General features: G+C 38.6%; 1 protein-coding gene across 5 annotated transcripts in view; it reads right to left on the bottom strand.

Moving 5' to 3' along the window:
• The window catches only part of NEK7 (NIMA related kinase 7), a 128,217-nt gene that overhangs the window by 93,097 nt on the left and 13,829 nt on the right, over positions 1 to 21,291 (bottom strand). For all 5 annotated transcript variants that reach the window (XM_074961183.1, XM_074961187.1, XM_074961188.1 and 2 more), the window contains exon 2: positions 2,546 to 2,627. In XM_074961183.1, the coding sequence (XP_074817284.1) occupies positions 2,546 to 2,602 (57 nt within the window). In that variant the 5' untranslated portion in view covers positions 2,603 to 2,627. The remainder of the gene's footprint in view (positions 1 to 2,545; positions 2,628 to 21,291) is intronic.

The raw sequence follows: 21,291 nt of genomic DNA, 5'->3' as shown, positions 1-21,291 counted from the left end.
AGGCCTGATCATTAAGTCTTCCGATTGTCTTAAATCTCAATCTCATCAGTCCCAGAATTAATAAAGCTAGAAGGGACCACCCTGATCAGCTAGTCTGACCTCCGATATAACAGGCCATAGGACTTCTCTGAATTAAATTCCTGCTTGAACTAAAGCATCTTTTAGAAAGTCCCATCCAGTCTTGATTTAAAAATTGCTTGGAGAATGGTGGAGAATCTACCACGACCCTTCGTAAACTGTTCCAATAGTTAACTGCCTTCACTGTAAAAATCTGTGCTTTATTTTTTGTGTCAACTCAACTATAGCCCTATAATACTCCTCCTTTAAAGAGGACAAGAAGAACAACTGCCTATGCAGAACCTGGTTTGGAACAAAGTATTGGCTGTACTGTACTGGGAATATATGTCTCTACAATTTATGAAGCTGTATGAAATTATGAACCCTATGTCTCTGTCAGGCTGCAAACTGTGTTTTGAATGTGCAGGCATAGCATTAAAACTGGCATAAGATGAACCAAAGTTAAGAACAAATGTCAGTTTCTTCTGTTGGGGAAGATGTCTACTGGGGTGCTGCAAGAATTAGTATTAGGCCTGATCTTATTTAGCTCCTTATTAATGATGCAGTTGGAGGGATTACTGAGACAGGCGGTGTTGCCAACAACTATGAGGAGAGAAGCATATATAATGATTAAATTTAGGACTGGGGACTCACCCACTGCTGAAAATATCAGTTCACATAGCTTACAGTAAATCAGCATTTGAATTATTGTGCTTTCGAGGGGAATGCGGAAGATACAAGAACTGCCCGTTACCAAAGAAGGCAGACACAATGGGGTTTTCCCAGAGATATAGGAGCTCATCCTCTCATCCCAACTGACAGATCTGATTCTGCCTCCTATTCAGCCAAGGAGGAGAATCCATCATTGGAACAGTGAGTCATTATGAGATTTAGAATATACAGAACACAGTAGTAGTCTGCACTGCCTTAATTAAAAAAAATCTTAATTTAAAAAAATAAGTTTGTACACTTGTTTCACCAAGATAGCTGTAAGGAATATGCATGAATTCAAATCGTATCTTAAATTTATAACTGTTTGGTACTCTAGGATCTGATGGATAGTGATACAGAACTACAAGAATGCTTTGCTTTTATTTTAGCCTCAAAGCTGCTCCAATGCAGGCACTGCAACAAGGAAAGTTCTACTAAAATACAATACTGAGTACAGATATGAAGACCTGGCCAAAAACAAAAAACAACTTACTTATATTGTCAAAAACTTCAGAACAACTACATGTTGCCATATCACCTTTATTATTCAGGCTAATGCTTGAAACAAACAAACAAACAAAATTACCAGTTATGGTCCTGGTCCTGCAAAGAATTACCCAATTGTTTAACTTTACTATGAGGATTTCTATTGACTGACATGTAACTCCTCATACTGCATAAAGCAAAGCACCTTTATAAGTTTTTACAAGATCAGAGCTTAGAGCGTTGTTTTCCAAAGGTTTTTAAATAATGTTATTAACAGAAGCAACATTTTTAGAAGAATGTTAATAAGCAGTATGCCATCTTATCTATTGCCTGATAATCTTACCTTTGTTTTGAGTCATACCATCAATCCAACTGCAAGGATGGTTATATTTCCCTCACATCCCCTGGTCATAGAACTACTGTAACTGTGAAAAGAAAAGGAGTACTTGTGGCACCTTAGAGACTAACAAATTTATTTGAGCATAAGCTTTCGTGAGTGATGAAGTGAGCTGTAGCTCACGAAAGCTTATGCTCAAATAAATTTGTTAGTCTAAGGTGCCACAAGTACTCCTTTTCTTTTTGCAAATACAGACTAACACGGCTGCTACTTTGAAACCTGTAACTGTGAATCTCCCTTGTCCATTTTCAACAAGGGAAGGCACTAACCCACATAGGTTCACCAATGGGAAGTGTAAGAACAGAAGGTTAAAAGGAGCAATCTGAAATAAATCTGGTAACTCTGCTATAATGTGGAAATATATAGTGTTTAGCAGCTTGATACCTCATAGGAAAACAATTACTTTCATTTTTGCCTCTCACCTCCACTCCAACTTTTCCCAGTTGGTGATGCAGTAGGAGGCAAAAAAGAAAGCAGCTTTTTTCTGTGAACTAGAGGGCTGATGGTCATTGAATTTCAAGGTAACTAATGAGATATTACATTTCTTTATGGCTTCTTTTTCTCCACAAATGCCTTGAGACAGAAAAATCCAAAATCGAAAGACACTTGATCTCATAACATTGCATCAGATTTATTAACTACTGATGACTAATTATGTGATTCCCCAAAAGTAACTCGATTAAAATAATCAATTATTACCTTCAATACCATGCTGAACACACTAAATGCAGTAAAAACCTACCCTCTTAGAATGGCATTGTATAATGGAGAAGAAAAAGTATTTGAATACCAACAATAACCTTTTGGAATTTGTTCTGTTTGTTAATTTTAATATGTTCTTCCATTTACTAAATCCATTTATTTCTGTTCTTGAAGACTATTAAAATTAAGTACCTGTGGTTGAAACTGTGGAACAGGAGTCCCTTGCACACCTTGTGACTGTTCATCCATTGTATCAAACAGGGCTTTTTATGTTCTGCAAAAACAATACATGTATATTCATTAAATTGCAATTTAGTTAATGTTTATATTCACTGTACCACTTACTACTGTGCTTCAATTATAATAATGCAATTAAATTATTTTACTGTGCTTCAGTACACAATGAATTCACGGTTAGAAATTTTTTCTAATTTGTATGCTTGACTTTGCAAGCATTAAAACATTTTAGCCCTTTTTCTGAGAGGGGATTCTCTAGTTTTTGTTTTAAAGGACCACACCAAAAAAAAAAAAAAAAAAAAAGAAGAAGAAATTCCATCACCCCAACCGCATAAGTCATCAGCAGAGAGTTTGAATTTGGGACTGTCAGATCCATACCACAAACATCTACGACTTGAACTAAACAAGTGACTTCATTAGACAAAAGCAATAATACCCCATCATTCTCTATGTGCATCAGCCACTAAAAGTAGACAGGTGGTTGCACAAGTACTTGCTAGACAAAATATCTTGGTTCTGGGACAGGAGTGTGAGAGCGGCTAAAACGGGATAGAGTTAAGACTTCTGGGTGGTATTTGTTGTTTACATAATATTCACTCATTTCTGAATTTCATGGAAGTCGAGCCATTTTAGAGACACGTAGTCAAACATGTACATTCACTATTCTAACAAGCTGTTTGGTTAAGAAGGTGCACCTTAGATCTGCCATATTAGGGGCCTGAATTTTATTCCCAGCTATGCAAACCTCTCATATCCTGTTACCACATCTGTAAAATGCAAAGAAGAATGCTTACCTGCATCCTAAGATAGGGGTATGAGATCTCGATTAATATGAAGAGTGCAAACAGCGCACAATTGTTAACAATGAAGGATAGGAAGGAGTAGATTTTAAAACTCAGTGTGTCCTGGTTCACAGCTGAATGAACCCTTACCAAGACAAAATGGTATTTCATTAAGGGAATGCACCTGAAGCATCTGTTTTGCCTATATGCCTTGTGGAGCTCTCTCTCTGTCCATATTGTCTGGGTATGATATAGAAGGTTCATTAGCACCTGGGAGTATATACAATGCAGTTGGAACATTCATATAATTAAGAGACAGGAGGTGAACGTGTTCCAATGCACATGAACAGAAAGGGATTTTCAGAAGCTTGTAACTTGGCCAAATCTAGAAGGTTTTTCATAGGAACAGCAAAAGTCACTTCTCTTTCACTTCAGAACCGTTCCTTTCCCAAATTTCAAGTTCCTACTACAAACCACGGAAGCACTAAAGTTGTTTTGTAAAAACCCCATCTATAGAGTGTTTTAAAATTGGGAAATCTACCTGTTTGTCCCCCCACTAACCTCATTCCGGAAAACAACTCTATCGTTTTTGCTCAAACCTTTAAAAAAAATGCAAACCAAGAGAGAACAAGCATGGAAAATTTCAGTACAAATAGCTTAAGCTAACGCAACAGAAAACAGAGGCTTACAATGGAAAGAGGTAGGCAGTCTTAACCAAAGGTATCACTTACAATATACTGCATATATCAGTTTTCTATAAGATGAGACAGTTGCCGTGAAGTGTTATTTAAGCATACTCCTCGAAGATTTGAAAACACTATACACTTCAATGTTGTAACTTAATCTTTAGACACACAAGCTAATTGTGTGTTTCAAGGTTTTTTTCCCCCCATGAACAAGTTTTACATTGTATGTTGGTCCTTTTATTATCTGGATGTTTCAATAAATTTGACTAGGCCAGAAGAAAGAGCTCTTTGTCTAGAAAGGATAACCTCCAGGCACAGTACAATATAAACAGGAACACAATAATAAATAACTTTAATTAAGTTATTTATCCTTGAATTAAGCTTAATAAATACCAAGAAAATCTTGCTAAGCAAAAACAGTTCTCTTCACCCAACCCACCTACTGACTAAAACAACCTTTGAAACACAGATTATAAGATGTATTGCCTCCAAACTAAAAAAATGCATTAAAGAAAACTTGCCAGGAATTTTTTAGACAATTTGAAAAAAAAATAGTGTATTAGGATTAATTCCTCACTTACTAGCAAAGAGATGGTGCATTTAAAAAAAACACAAACACCTCTTTCAATCTCAAATATTACAGAAAAGGTCTAACAAATAGCTAATATTCACAGCTGCGTAATCTTCCTTAAAGGACTGCACATCATGATGATAAGGTTACCAAGAAATTTAAAAAAAAAAATTGTCACAGTGATAATACAACAGCCGCTTTACAGGATGTAAAAATATCCCAATACACTGCTCTTCTAGAAGTTTATATATATATACACATATACATATATATACACATATATAATTTATTAACCTTGTACATATTAATACATTAAAAAATAAACCATAAAGTCAAGCTTGTTCACCAATATATGCATGATAGCATAATATATATAATAGTATATGCATTATCCACACCATTTTTTTATATATATGTATGCATTAAGCACCAACATTAAGCACAAATATTGTAACAAGGATATAACAGAAACTGGCCTACACCATAATCCTGTTCATTTATGTTAAGTATACCATAACACCTTGAAGTTGCTGAAGCAAGCATCTGGCATAAGAAGATAGAACAAATGTATCCTGATTTTGACAAGTTCCCTATGTGTTCGGTCTGGTCTACATTACAGACCTATGTCAATGTAATTACGTCGCTCAGGAGTGTGAAAAATCCACACGACCTAAACCCTTTGCAGTATATTAAGTGTAGACTTGCCCTTAATACAAGCAAGGGAAGTACCTTCACGGACCAGTACCTGGAATGCTAGAATCCAAAGCAAAGATAAGAACAGAACAACCCAAACAAACAGATGGGTGCGATTTTAGTGACGTGTAAAGAGATGTAGAACTTGTAAAATCATCATATAAATAATATCAGCTGAAATGTGCAACTTTGGGAGCACATCTTCCACACAAGGTGGATGTAACATTGCTGTACGAGATGGTTTATTGGAGTCTGATATCATATAGAACCATTTTCCTGTACTATATTATTATTGGCTTCGATCAATAAACCAGACACTTGTTATTTGGCCTCTTGACTATATTTCATAACGAACCCAAGTGTGATCAAGAAACTGACTATACGATTTATCAACAAGCTTCAAAATCTGTATCAAGAAGAAACATGCATGAACAAAAGTAAAGATCAGGATCCATGTAAAAGTAACCAATAATGGATTATAGTTAGCTAGTTATAATTTTCTTTGTTACCATTTTAAAGGCTTAATTCATGTAGCTTTGACACACAGATGCGGAAGTACTTACCTCAAACATTTTAGTTGGAGGGAATAAAAGACTTTTCTACAAATTATTATAAAAATCAGATCACAAATGTACAAGTGTAACTTAAAAACATTTTCCCATTTAAAAAAAGTGGGAACTACCAAAGGTATGTATTTCTCATTAAATGATCGTATATTTTCAAAACAATTTCCCTATGTAACGTTTGGTTTTCCTTCAGATTAATCAGAAAAGTTCTTTATGCCACTCTAAGTACCAGTTTTATACCATAGCTCTCTTCTGGAAATTTTTAAGTTTTCAGTAATCCTTCCTGTCCAGACCATGAACAGAGAGATTAGGTAGGAATACAATTTCCACCTATTAATTCTAAAAGCAGAGGTAAATCCTTTTTAAACCCTCAGGATAGACACTCTTCTTGACGTTCTTTGTATTGAATTTCAGTAACAGTTAGTTAACAAACACTATGGAGGGGGACATTACCTTGAACTAGAGAAGTATAGCTTCTATGTCTGAAAGAAATTACCACTGGGAAGAGGGTTGAGGAATAAAATGGAGAGTACAACTTTAACCTGGTAGCAACATCCGCAATTAAATGAACAGGAGTGAGTGAGTGGATGGATAGATACTATGATAATTGCAGGAAAACAGAAACACTAGGGTTACTGGTAATAGTCAAAGCCTAAAATGCCAAGAGCAAAATTAAAGGTTGGTTTTGGCCCAACTGTAATCATTTATCAGGAATGACACATTCCTGATCTCATCTTCACTCCTTTATTTGAAAAAGTCAGCCAATATCTTACCAACGGTGGTATCAAACCATACTACTGCCCTGTGGCTGTTCCAAACCAAACGGACTGTTGGGACTCGATCTCTTTTCTCTTTATCCTCAGCATTTCTGTGCAACTAGTGCACAGTTTTGGAATGCTGGCTGCACTTAATGCAGAGATTAATGAGATCTGAAGGTAGTTCTAAACAGTACTTTCAGGGGGGTGAAACTAATCCTTAAAACAAGAAGAACCAAACATAAAGATGTGGAGTAAAGACGACGCAGGGGAAAAAACAGCTAGAGGAATTGCTCAATCTGTTAATGAGAGTGTCTCTACTAATCATCTGCAAAATTTCATGATAGCCCTGGCCCCCTGCCAGGAAAAGACACTGAAAAATTATTAAGATTTCTAAAAATATTAGAATGAATATGGTGATAAAACTGGAAAATTGCTGGCAGCTGCTGTTTGTTCCAAAACACTTGGCAGTCAGACCCTGTTATTTAAAAAGCCTGACAAGGCCAATACTGGCAATTCTTTGCAGGATATGTAACATCTTTCATTTGTATTTTGCAGTGGGTTAGACGAGTCACAGTACAGTGGTAGCTTCCACTGAAAAATTAGATCTTTGTATGTTTAATCACTAAAGAACACTGAAATACCCTGATTAAGTCCATCAATGTCTTTAACACCATAGTTGTCTTGCAATCAGACAAATCCCAGAGATAACCCAAGTCGCAGATTGTGTTTTAAGAATCTATATTTTCAGTTAGTTCTTTATTTTAACAGTCCTTTAACCACTGTAATAGATCCTGGAATTTCTTTAAAAACGTGACAGATGGCAATTACAACATCATTTACAAAAACAGAACCTTTAATAACCTGTTATTGGTACTATTCCAATCATTTTCTCTAACAGTGACATCAAAACTTTCCCTCACTTTGCTCTAACTACCTTTCTGTTTCGTTTTCTTTACCAATTTGGCTTTAGTGACTGGATTTGATTATTATATAAATCAAAGAATAAATTAGGATTTTATTTTCCAGATTTGCTTTAAACAATAGGCACTAAAACTGGGCTGCCCTTTGTTAGCACACCGTTCCTACGGAGCTCATAGCTCAACGTTGCAAGGCACATCTCAAAATCTCATTACATTCAGAAAATATCTTTTACAATCACCATTCTTACTACTATAATAATAGAACTTTAAACAGATAAATGTAGGGGAATATAACCACATAGTTATGCTCTTAAGAATTTTACTGAAGTGCAGGCTCAAAACTCCTGCCTTGATTCATAAACTCTGTTGTTTCCATGGAACAAAGCATTAATACATGGTGGGTACTTATTTGATTAAATACAATTATATTTTGCAGCCAATTCCACTGACTCTGAAACAAGACTATTTGGAAATGTTGAAGAAATAGAACTACTGCAGTTTTCCTTCTAGGATGCAAAATAATCAAAGATTTTATTTCTGAGTCTGTCATGGATTACCTTTGTGATCTTAGGTAAGTTTTTCACCTTCTTCATGCCTGAGTTTCCCTGTACTAGGGCCTCAATTTATTTTATAAGCCGAAAAACAACCACTGTAGATACTGAATTTCTTTTTACATACACAAAGCTACAATACTTACATACTAAGTGATCTTATGACTCAAAAAATACTTCAGTTCATTCATCTGACTCTTAAAAAATTAAGAGACTAAGAGATGGCGTGCAGAGCAGAAAGGGTTTGTAACACATGGCAACCATACTTCTTTCGAGCTGCTTAGAATACTTCAAACATTTTTTCCAAAATATCTGATCTTATCTCTTTATAAAAGTCATGCTGCAAAAATTGCGAATCAGAATGAAGAGCAGCCATAGAAAGCACAGACTTCAAGGTTGCTTTATACTGAAGCATTGCTTGGGAGTGACAAATACAGGTATGTCCTCACTGACGAGTTAGCTCAGGCTCTTACCTGGATGGCGTTTTACCTCCTTCCTAAGTTTGACCATCAAACTTAATATTTGTATGGCTCTGGCTGAACTACAGTAGTTTGATTTTATATTTCCCCCTCTGAGGATAATATTTCCTGAGCTTGTTTTTGTTATAGGTAAAGGCCTCCTTCTATTGCTTTTTATGTCTGTACACCTTACATATTATCTGGATATCTGACCCAGCTCTGGCAGGTTACCATTCTCCACTGTCTTGGTTTCCCTTTGGAAAACAATATTTTTGGCAGAGGTTGAAATGGGATGGTTCTCGGGGGCTCAGTAAGCCAGTACTTTCTCCTGGATCTGTATCATGTTCCTGAATCCAAGCTTCAATTTAAAAGAACTTGCCTCTAACCCTTGTGATTACTAAGAAATCATTCAAAATTTGAAACAGATGTGACCGTCATTGTGATGTCTGCAACAACCTGAAACGTATGAGCTGACTCCATCCATCTCAATGTGGTGGTATTTCTGAAACCTAATGATGGTGATGTAAAGGTCAACATTGTTAACTACTTTACTTTTACAGAGCATAAAAAAATACTGATCATATTATGATCATATAAACTCTGCACAACCTACTATTTACAGCATCTCATTTTGGTGCCATTCGTGGGCAGAGTCTGGCGAATACCACCACTTCTTCTCCCCTACATCTGTCCCTTGATTTCAGGTTACCACACTACAGACCATAGTAGTACGGCATATACTCTACTTAATGTGATAACCTGACATTTACAATATCCAAACACTGTATTTCACTATATTTCACATTCTAGTATGCAAGAAGCCTCTGAGAAAGAATTAAATAGTATGTGAAGAATCCTTATTAATATTACTGACTCAAACCACCATATGAGAATGCTTATAAATCTTCCTGCCCTTTTCAAAGACTTGTCTTTTATGGCACAGCCAAGCAAAGATAGACTACAAGATAGCATGAAGACAGCATATGTTTGGTATTCATAGCTTTTTAAGGCCAGCAGGGATCATTATGATCATCTGGTCTGACCACCGAGTATACAGGACATGCAGACTAAGAACAGTCACACCAAAACCAAAAATCCAGTATTATGACGGAAATGCAGTAAACCACCACCAAATACTATCTTGTAGGCAAGTAATCAATGTACTTTCCTTTTTTCTGACAGGCTTTGCCTGTGAACAGACAGCTGCTTTCACAGACAGTCTCCTGCACACATCAGTAGCATTCTGTTAGCGTTGTGGTTCAGGGACTAACTCCTTCTCCCTTTAATCACAGAGAGAACATGCTATGTATTATAAAACCCAGAGAGTAGAAACTCAGATTCTATTTTCCTGAAACGTTCTGGGTAACTAGCATATTGTACAACAATGCAAAATGAACATTAATGTGTATTCTTAAGGCCTCCTCACAAAAAAACCAAACAAGTTTCTTTATTATTTTCAACTATTTTGCCCAAATAAATATTAGTACAGTTTTGCAGACTTTGCGATCAATACATTGTTTATATTATTTTTGTTTTGTTTGTTTTTACCCTTTGTAATATGCAAACACCACAAATCCTGCTTAACCTTATTAGTGTCTTGGGGCGGGGGAGGGGGGGAGGGGAGGAGAGAGAAAAAAACAAGGAAGATGTGGGGAAGGCCCTTCCGCAACCCTTGTGGAGTACACCACTGACATGCATGATCTTGGGCAAGTCATTTCACCTATCTATGCCTCAGTTTCTCCATCTATAAGGAAGAAACCCACACACCTGTGAAGCACAGTTCTGTTCCATGGTGCCTTTCTCCATGGCAGTACAGTGAGGAAGAGAGTTAGGGGCATGGCAAGGGTAATGAAAACCCATAGGCTTAAATCTCCTCACACAGAAGGTGTCCAGCAACACTCTACCTGCTACTTTAGCTGCTGTTACTTAAAACGCACAGGCTGTAGAAGAGGCAACAAGGCAGCTACTCATCTACTCTGCCCTGGATTTTAAGGAGGTAGGAAGGTGACGATTCATTCCCGCAGCCAATTCCCTTCCATTGTTTAGCCAATAACAACTAAGACCAAAAATCATCTTTTCAGTACAGACTACTGTACCATCAGATGTAGTTAATCCACACAGATAATATTTACTCTGAGTATATGTACTATTTGGAGTTACCAGCTGTAACTCAAGGCTGTAGCAAAAGCAATCATGTGCAGATGCACCAGGGTGGATAACATGATAGAGACATGAGTACAGCAGAAAACATTGGCATACAAATTGGTCATTAAAACCTCTCTCTACCCTTGGGACTCATATTCCAGGCTTGTTAAGTGGTTCTAGAATACCTTCCCTCAACCTTAGATGGTTTCACTTACTCAAATGGAACACTACAAAAGTTAAGCACAGATGGCAAAAATTTTAAATGTGACAACAAAGAGAAGAAATCCCTTGTTGTATATTACAAATTATTACTGAATGAATATTGTAGGAAAAAACTCAGAGTACAGTGTCTCATATGTTCTTATTTTACTATCTGATAAACATTATCTTTTACAAGTGTAAAAAATATACATTTTTAGTATTAATTTTCAAAATTTTTCAATAATTCAATAGAAAATACACTGCATAGTGAAGATAATGTAGCAGAAACAATTACAGATACAGAGTATTAGGGGTCAGAAAACCAAACAGATTGAAACATGTCAAAAATTACAGTAATACATGCAGAATTTTAATATTTTATCCCAAATCAGTTTTAGTATTCTGATTTTAATAAGTGAGTTACAGAAACAAACCCAGCTAAAACAACGCTATCAAAATGAAATCAATTGCATAAGTGAATTAAAAAGTAGTTTCGGTTACTGCATCTACCCATGTGGTTTTATCATAACATATGCCCTTTTTTCTAAAAATTATTTTCCCAACTCCATTGCTGTGAGAAAGACCCATATAAACAGTGGAAATTCTCAGACTACAGGGGAATCGAACAAAGATGGGAGAACAAATTTTAGTCTAATTTTTGCAACTACCTGTTTCTTCATAAAAATAGTAGGGCTGTCAAGTGATTAAAAAAATTAATCACGATTAATCGCACTGTTAAACAATAATAAAAAAATTAAATAAATGGTATTCTGTTTTCTACATTTTCAAATATATTGATTTCAATTACAACACAGAATACAAAGTGTACGGTGCTCATTTTTATTACAACTTAATACAAATACTGCAGTGCAATCTCTTTATAATGAAAGTTGAACTTACAAATGTAGAAGTATGTACAAAAAAATAACTGCATTCAAAATTAAAACAATGTAAAACTTTAGAACCTACAAGTCCACTCAGTGCTACTTCAGCCAATCGCTCAGACAAACAAGTTTGGTTACAATTTGCAGGAGATAATGCTGCCCACATCTTGTTTACAATGTCATCTGAAAGTGAGAACAGGCTTTTGCATAGCACTGTTGTAGACGGCATCACAAGGTATTTACGTACCAGATGTGCTAAAGATTCACATGTCTCTTCATGCTTCAGCCACCACTCCAGGGGACATGTGTCCATGCTCATGATGGGTTCTGCTCGATAACAATCCAAAGCAGAGTGGACTGTAGCATGTTCATTTTAATCGTCTGAGTCAGATGCCACCAGCAGAAGGCTGATTTTCTTTTTTGGTGGTTCGGGTTCTGTAGTTTCCGCGCTGGAGTGTTGGCTCTCTTAAGACATCTGAAAGCATTCTCTACATCACGTGCCTCTCAGATTTTGGAAGGCACTTCAGATTCTTAAACCTTGGGTCAAGTGCTGTAGCTATCTTTAGAAATTTCACATTGGTACCTTCTTTGCATTTTCTCAAATCTGCTCTGAAAGTGTTCATAAAACGAACATGTACTGGGTCATTATCCAAGACCGCTATAACATGAAATACATGGCAGAACGTGGGTAAAACGGAACAGGAAACATTGAACTCCTTGGGGGGGAATTGTGTCACAAATGTAATTAGCCCATTATCTTTTTAACGAGCATCATCAACATGGAAGCATGTCCCCTGGAATGGTGGCTGAAGCATGAAGGGGTATATGAATGTTTAGCATATCGGGCACGTAAATACCTTGCAAAGCTGGCTAAAAAAGTGCCATGCAAAAAGCCTGTTCTCACTTTCAGGTGACGTTGTAAATAAGTAGCAGTCAGCAGTATCTCCCATAAATATAAACAAACTTGCTTGTCTTAGCAATTCGCTGAACAAGAAGTAGGACTGAGTAGACTTGTAGGCTCTAAAGTTTTACATTGTTTTGTTTTTGAGTGCAGTGATGTAACAACAAAAATCTACATTAATTTTTTTTTAATTTTTAATTTTTTTTTAATTTTTAGTTTTTTTCAGTTAATCAAGAGTTAACTGTGATTAATTGCCAGACCTAAAAACCAGTATTTTTTTTAAAGTAAAAAGAATGTGATTCTTTTAAATTGATGGCATCCTGTAAACCACCGATATGTATGTTTAAAATGATGATTTATGGAAGTTGTATTCCATGAGCATCAATAAAAAACTAGGGAACAGGGTATACTAGTCCTTTGAAGTTCCAGGGGAGAATCTTTCTAGGCCAACAGAACCTAACCGGGAGCTTGTGCCTTGGGACCTACCTCTATTGCAGGGGATTGGCCAGGACTAATAAGGGCTATGCACGCAAATTGGTTTGTTTAGCTAGTTTCCCCATCAGCTAAAGAACTATACAACCTACTGACCTTACCTGGCTACTCAGAGTCAAGAGAAAGTATGTTTTTTGTATCATTTCTTTTCTTATAATTGCTGTTTGGTGGATGGGAGGGTTTTCTCTTGGGTTTGCTTTATTCTGTTATAAGACTAAAATACACAACACCCCAGGAAGAGTGCAACACTTTAAAAAAAAAAAAAAAAAAAAAGAGAGTACAGTGTTGCTTTTGCAGAGAAGGTGGTGAGGGCTGCTTGGCTGTATTCTCTCACAAAATGCTGCTCTTTTCCCCTCATTTTCTCTACCCCACCTCTATCTGATTTGGAAGGGGATATGCTAAATTACCATTTTAGAGTAATGCTGCATCTCAGTCAGAAAAAATGCCAAGTGCCCAAAAGATGAGTTTTGTACTGACTGTGAGGATATGAAGGAATTGGTCCTTGCTACTGAAAGAGTTCAATCTCATAGCACTCCTCATGTGGTCCAATATTTGTGTCAAAATTATGGTTTTGCTTGGCATACCAAAACAGAAGCATCAATGAGACTTGGCACCTGGGACAATTCAAGTCCTTGACCTTTACAACAGTAAGCTTGTTTTATATAGAGAGACAGTGTAATACATGACTGATGGAATATTTAATATTGATTTATTTAGATTCAAGAATGATAATTAATACTATTCCTGAAATAAGCTTTCAAGCTTTAATTTAAAGGTGAAGGGGAGCAAAAAAAAAAAAAAAAAACCATGATAAAATAAAAATGTTAATTAGCTACTTTAGTTTATAAACTGCAATGTAATTTATCAAAGGAAAAAAAGTAAAACAAGACAAACGTATGCATATATCTTCAACCATCAATATGGTAGTCCTCCTCCCGTGCTTTACCATCACAGGACACACTGGTTTTATGGAAAATAGGCACTGGATGAAGCGAGGGGGAAGACAGCTAGACCACCAGCAACACAAGCTTCACATGTACCAAAGGTGACCAATTAAAAATTCTTATACTCTGATCATGCAAAAGGCAAAGAAAAAAAAAAGTTTCCTTGCCTCTACAATAGGATCTGCAAAAAAATCAAACAAATGAGGGGTCTCTTTCATGTGGTGTTTAGCCTAATTAGTGTGGGCTATCTCCACTCAACAGTTGACTTGGGTCTCTTCTCTTGCAATCATTTCTTGTTATTGTGCAGATAAAATTGCTTGAATTCAGACAAGCTATATGACTCAATGATGCCTGAGAAAAAGGGAAAAGGAACAAATGTTAAGTCTTCTATTTGATCTGTGGTCACTAGTATCCTAGAAGTTTTGGAAGAACGTTGGTTCGCTTCCTACACTTTGGACCAGGTCTTTCCTGGCTGGCAAAGTAATGGATCCATTGCCGATGAAGAGAGTAAACGCCTCCTGCTAAGGAAGAGAGTGAGAAGGAAGTGTCCCCTCCATCCAGGAAACCATCTGTAGATACTGACTTTTTGGTCAATTATTGGTCCATTCCAGATCTTCCATTCTTAAATAAGATTACTGAGAAATTTGCAGTAAAATAACTCTCAATCTCTAGATTCCTGGGACTTCCTTGATCAGCAACCTAGGTATGGTACAGCAACTGCACTTGTTTTACTGACTGATCTTCCTGATGATCAGAAATCCTAGAAATCTGTTTGCTAAGGAAAAACACAGAATTTGTGTTTTTAAAGAGAATCTTTAGTTTTTACATTTTGTGAAAAAATAAAAACATATACAGTAGAACCCCATTTATCCAAGCCTCCATTATCCTGCTCTCTGAATTAACAGAAACACACTGCCCAGGGCTGACAGCATGAGCCCCTGCCACCCGGGTCTGACAGCCCAAACCCTGACTCTGTCAGCCCCAGGAGGCTGGTGGTTTGGTTAGTATGGAGACCCATATAATGGAGACTCAGATCAATGGGCTCTACAGTATATAAATAAAACACTGGGGGAATTCTGTGCCACTGCACATGTGCAGAATTCATATCCCCTGCAGATTTCTTTGCTTCCATGCAAAAAAAATGACTGACAGGGAAGCAAAGGGAAACTGCAACAGCAGTCACACGCTACTCCCTAGTTGTGCAGGTACATTGTTTCAGGCACCCGAAGCAGCCAGCAGAAAGGTAAAGCACTGCAGGCCTGGGGACACCCCAGCAAGTGGCTCCTACCCTGAGCCTGGATCAGGAGTGGCTGGGGCTGTGTCAGACCCACCCCCAGAAACCTCCCCCAGCTGCAGGAAGCTCAGCATGCTTTCCTGCTTCCCGCTCCCATTGCTCCTCAACTCCGGGGAAAGGGTCACTGTAAGGGGAGCTGCTCCCCCATCTGCCCAACCCCGTGCACCCAGACCTCCCATACCCAGACACCCCCGCAAGCCACACCCTGTACACCCAGAACCCCCCTAGCTCTCCATATCTGAATCCCACGCCACTGAACCTTAACCCCTGCATCTGGAGCCCCCTACCCCCACAGCCCCTTCCTCAGGACCCCCATCCCTGCACTCAGACCGCCTCCCACTGAGCTCCCTGCACTCAAACTCCCACCCAGATGAGCCCTACCCCCCTGCACCACCCTGAGCCCCCACATCCAGACCCCCATGTCACTGACCCCCAACTAGCTGCACCCAGACCCCCACCCCACCAAACCTCATGCCCCCAGCCCTCCCTGCTGAAACCCCCACACCCAGACCTCTCTGCTGAGCCCTAACCACCTTCACCTGGAAGCCTCTGCAGAAGCCCATTGCTCCCACACCTAGACCCCCTGCCCCTACTGAGCGGCCTGCACCCAGACTGTCCCACACAGAATCCTCTCACCTGGATCCCCCCATACTGAGCCCCTCCACGCTTGGATCCTGCATGGTTGAGCCTGCCCACCCCACACCTGGTGCGCCTGGCACAAAGGGGCAGGACCCCAGAGTGTTTATGGGGCAAGCCCAGGCCTTGTGCTGTATCAGGGTCAGGTGCAGCCTCACCACTGACTGTGTTCCGGGGATGGGGAGGCTGCAGGGTGATTTCCCACCTTCATGCAGCCAGTGGCCTGTGCTCTCCATTGCCATACTGGAGGTTCTGCATTTATTTATTCACAAATAAAACTCACAGAATTTTAAAATACTGTGCCCAGAATTTTTAATTTTTTGGCGCAGAATGCCCTCAGGAGCAGTTCAACTTATACCTATATATGTTGTGGCTAAGAAAACTAAAGTGCTGTGTTTCAGTTTACCCTCAGAAAAACAGGGGGGCAGAGGACGTTGTTTTAATCAGAGAATTTTGATTCTTTTTATCACAGAAAACTAGGATCCCTGCTGATGATGGATGATCATGATGTCATAATGAGATTAACTGCCATTGATCAAAGAGTGTTAGATTCTCCTGTGGACATCAGTAGGAGCAGATTCACCCTGAGAGACAAGTGACTGTAAGGAAAGAAGAGGAGATGTCAGACTGCAGTACTGAGCAACTGCTCTTCGGCCTCAAGGGCACTCATATGGGTACGTCAAGGTAACATCTTGTCCCCACTTTGACATGTGTAAATGGTCATTAAATAGGTTAGTGAGAAAACATGGACCATGGCTTTACTCTGCTGACAAAACAAAGTTCTATCTCCAACTGAATGAGTGCTGCATCTGAGCACCCTAACCAGTGTACACTTGAGAATACCATATGAAGAGAACTGTCTGAGGCTTAGTCTACACTACAGAGTTAGGTCGAGGTAAAACAATTTACGTCAGCTTAATTATGTCAGTGTCTACACTACAATGCTGCTTCTGCCAAAGTAAGTGGCCTGCTACTCCCACATAATAACTCCACCTCCACATGAGGCGCAGCACTTATGTTGGTGTAGTTAGGGTGACACACTGTCCATGCAGACACTGTGTGACTTAAGAATGACAGCCAACTGCTATTGTGTCAGTGTCAGGGCTGCCTCCAGCTTAAAGCAGCAGCAGGGCTCACAGCTGCAGCTGTGAAACTGACAAGAATGTCAATTTCACGGCTGATAAGCTCCCTGCTGTGAAATTGAGCCTGGCTCAGGGCTCACAGATGCAGCAGAAGGACAGTAGTGTGGACACCAACAACCAATTGAATTACTGCAGTGGCTGCAGGTCGACTTAAACTAAGTTGACCTAAACTTGTAATGTAGACAAGCCCCGAGACTCACTTCAGATGGGAAAAAGGAGATACTAGTAGATTGGGTGAAGCAACCAAAAGAAATGGCAAAGACAGCTGCTCCCTTGATTGAAGGTATTTATTCTCCACTTACTGAGCTCCCAATACAGAAGTGATTTTCCATCCTCACCTACTTTTCGATTATCAGATGGCAGCAGCGACCAGGACAGGCTGAGAGTTTTTCCTTTCACATGCTATGATTACCCATTCCTTTATCACTTTCAAATTAGGCTACTGTAATGTGCTCTAAAAGGGGCTACACCTAAAGATTATTCAGAAATGTAGGCTAGCCCAAAATGCCCACTTGCTAAAGGAGTAACTCATTGGGAAGTATGTTACAACAAGACTCCACAATCCGCATCGGTAGTGTATTCTTTTTATGGGTGGAGTTTAAAATGTTGATCTTGTCCTATATAAAGCTCTAAATGGCCCAGGACCTGCCTACCTCAGAAACTGCCTCTCTCCCTGTGTGATATTGCTGGAGTTGTGACTGGCAGAAAGTGCTAAACTGGCAGTCCTACATGTTTTCTCAGAAAGTAGAGCTTCCTTGATAATTATTGTGAGGGGTGTCATCTGCAGAGTCTCTGAAAGAAGCACACAGCATAAGTACTTGGGACGCTCTTTTACAAAGGAATACTGGGGGTGGGAGGGAGTGGCACTAACGTACCTTGGTTTTTTCTCTTACCTGTTCACAAAAATAAAATTTCAATTTCACATGTGCTGTGTCAGGACCTTATATATGCATATGGGAAGTGTCTTATTCTAGAAAGTGTTTTCATTGTTTTTGGGCAAAACAAAGGGTTGCTCAGTCACATTTCATGGCCCTTTTATCACCCAATAGCTTACTTACACTTAAAAATTACTAAAGGAGACAGGCAGATGACCTCCTATAAACTATAAATTATTGATAATCAAAGTTCTACTAAAAGACTATACTAATAGGGTAAACTAGATTAAATATTGGGCTAATCATTTTTTAGGCATTCTGCTATACTGAAAGCAACATTTCAAACTGAAAGCATCCGATGAAGTGAGCTGTAGCTCACAAAAGCGTATGCTCAAATAAATTTGTTAGTCTTTAAGGTGCCACAAGTTCTCCTTTTCTTATTTCAGACTCAAAATATCTTCTCTAGCAATTTTTAGATTAGGACTTTCTTCCTTACGAACACTGTTTGTCAAATCAAAGGACAATTTTAATATGTTTAGCACCTAGACTGGGCTGGCACAATAATACAGCTCCTTTCAAAAGCAATTCATTTTTAATTTGTAAATTGATCAGTTTTCAGGCTGAATGTGTAAGGATACCTTTTTTATGCCTATAATGTGCTCCGATTTCAGTCTTTTAGAAATATATGTAAACAAAACAAAACCTCTCTTATTCTATATTTCTTTCCTGTGACTGGCTCCCACCAGTACAGACTGATCCATAGTCTCTTTTCTACTTGTCAGTTAGGCAGGCAGCAACCAACAAGAGCAGAGTATTTTGGTCTCTTCCAAAGGGTCTGCTTACCCCATACATTTAGGGCTTGTTTTCACTACCAGGATAAGTCGATCTAAGTTACGCTACTCCAGTTACGTGAATAACGTAGCTGGAGTCGACGTAGCCTAAGTCAACTTTCCTTACTCTTCTCAGAGATCTGGACTACTGGGGATGACTGGAGAGTGCTCTACCATTGATTTAGCAGGTCTTCACTAGACCTGCTAAAGCAACACCCGCTGCATTGACTGAAGCAGTGCAGATCTCCCCAGTAGTGAAGACAAGCCCTCAGTTAAGATTTTTCAGAGCTGTAACTTTACAGCAAATGAACCAGCAGCCCTCATACAGGCATTGCTAAGGGCAAGCATCTGCACATGTGGGATTATGTCACAGTAAAGAATCACTGGATATCTAATTCACTTCTAAATAAGTTGCCACCAGAGCATACTGAGGGAATGTGAATAACTGCTTGCCTCTTCCAACAAAAGGTACACATACAGGGGAGTCTTTTAAAAGCCCACTGAAGTCAATGGGAATGTTTCCATTGACTTCAAAAGAGCTATTTCAGACTAAGAGAGAAAAACAACTCTAGGCACTAGACCTCCGTTGAGGCAGTAAATTTGAAAAAATTCTATTCAGGCCCCAATAAGGCCATTGCCTAACAGGATATAAGACACAACTAGGACATGCCAATTAATATAGCCTACGTAGGGTCAGAAAGAAACAATACTAAACCACAATCCTCAAAATGCAATGCAGCAACCACAAAGGACCAAACAAGTAACCTGCATCATTTGCTGAATGTATGCAAACAGCACCAAATAGTCATCTTCCAGAACCAGTCTTAGACCATATTCCATTTTCAATCTAGAATACTGAAGGCAATGAGAAATCTAATCCACTGGGTATAAACCACAGAAGTCTGCTAATCCTCTCAGAAACTCCAAACAGGATAACAGATTTGAGGATTTTCTGAATTCATAAAAAAAAAAAACAATGGAGATAAATCCTTAAGTCTCTTCAATACATTTAGGGAACATATATCATAGCTTTTTCAACTCAGGGTAGAAAAGACCAGGGCAAGGAAACATCCTGAATGATTATGAAAGCCAAAAAGAAAAGGAGTACTTGTGGCACCTTAGAGACTAAGCAAAGCTTATGCTCAAATAAATTGGTTAGTCTCTAAGGTGCCACAAGTACTCCTTTTCTTTTTGCGAATACAGACTAAAACGGCTGTTACTATGAAAGCCAGTGACTACTTGAAGGAAAAACTGGGCAAGATTTAAGAACTAATTAATCAGAAGAGAACATGATCCAGAGAGAGAAATGAAGAAACTCAGTTTCCGTACACAATGATACAAGATGATGGCAACTAGAAACACCACTTTCAGAACAGTAAGAGAAGGAAAGCAGAGATGTAAGACAAAAAAAGAGAAGTGTCTCTGTGAACTTAAATACCAGATTAGGAACAGAAATGGAGACATGGTAAGAGGCAAAGCCAGTCAGCAGCTTTACGGAACCTAAAAACCAAGGGAGAATAATCTCAAGGGTGCTGCAGTAAACTGAAGAGCGAAGACATTCTTTTCAACACCATGCAATATCTAACACTCCAAAATGGGAAAGTTACCAAAATAGGTACTGGAAAAGTCCTGAAGGAATTCAGCAAAGAAACAATTCTAGAAGCAGAAAGAACAAAGTACCACACTCTAACTTTCTCTTCACAGATTCTGTTTGTTTCCTATCTCTGAAGAGGAATTTGTTCTCTGGAAAGTGCCAAAACTCTATGTTTCTACTAATACCTGCCAGACTGACAAGTGGAGGAGGGACCATCCATCAGTCCATGTTGATGAAATCAAATCACCTAAGATCCTGTTTTTTGATCTGAGTGGAAAATCAATGGAGAAAAATCTATACACAGCATCTTACTAGAATATGTTCTAAAAAATGTTAGAGAAGAAATTATTAGAACAAGGTGGGGTGAAACTGCACCCCATATTCTCTGCAGTGATATTATGATGATATAATTACAACAATCATAATGTATTTTATGCAAGTCATATGAGGCATCATTGGAGAAGTTACGATTTCCTGAATATGATTATCCTATCTGTATGTATGTATCATTTTTGTATCTGAAGTTATGAATATTGACTATGTATCTGTATTTCAAATGGAGTTACACCTGGGTAATGCCCACTAGACAAGATGTTTTCCGTCTAGATAGTGGATGGGGAAGGGCCTATTCAGGGCAATGTCCCATTAGGAAAAAACAATAGGCCTTAGGGGAAGCTTCTATTTCACCTGGGGAGCCTTCCTGAGAATCCTACAGACAGCCTCCGAGTAATGGCAGCTATAACTCTACAAGGACATGTGATGAGACCACGTCTCTATG

The sequence above is a fragment of the Natator depressus genome, chromosome 8 (assembly GCF_965152275.1).
Source record: "Natator depressus isolate rNatDep1 chromosome 8, rNatDep2.hap1, whole genome shotgun sequence".
Classification (NCBI taxonomy): Eukaryota; Metazoa; Chordata; order Testudines; family Cheloniidae; genus Natator; species Natator depressus.
The sequence above is the reverse complement of the archived record's forward strand: the minus strand, read 5'-3'. Positions and strand labels throughout refer to the sequence as shown.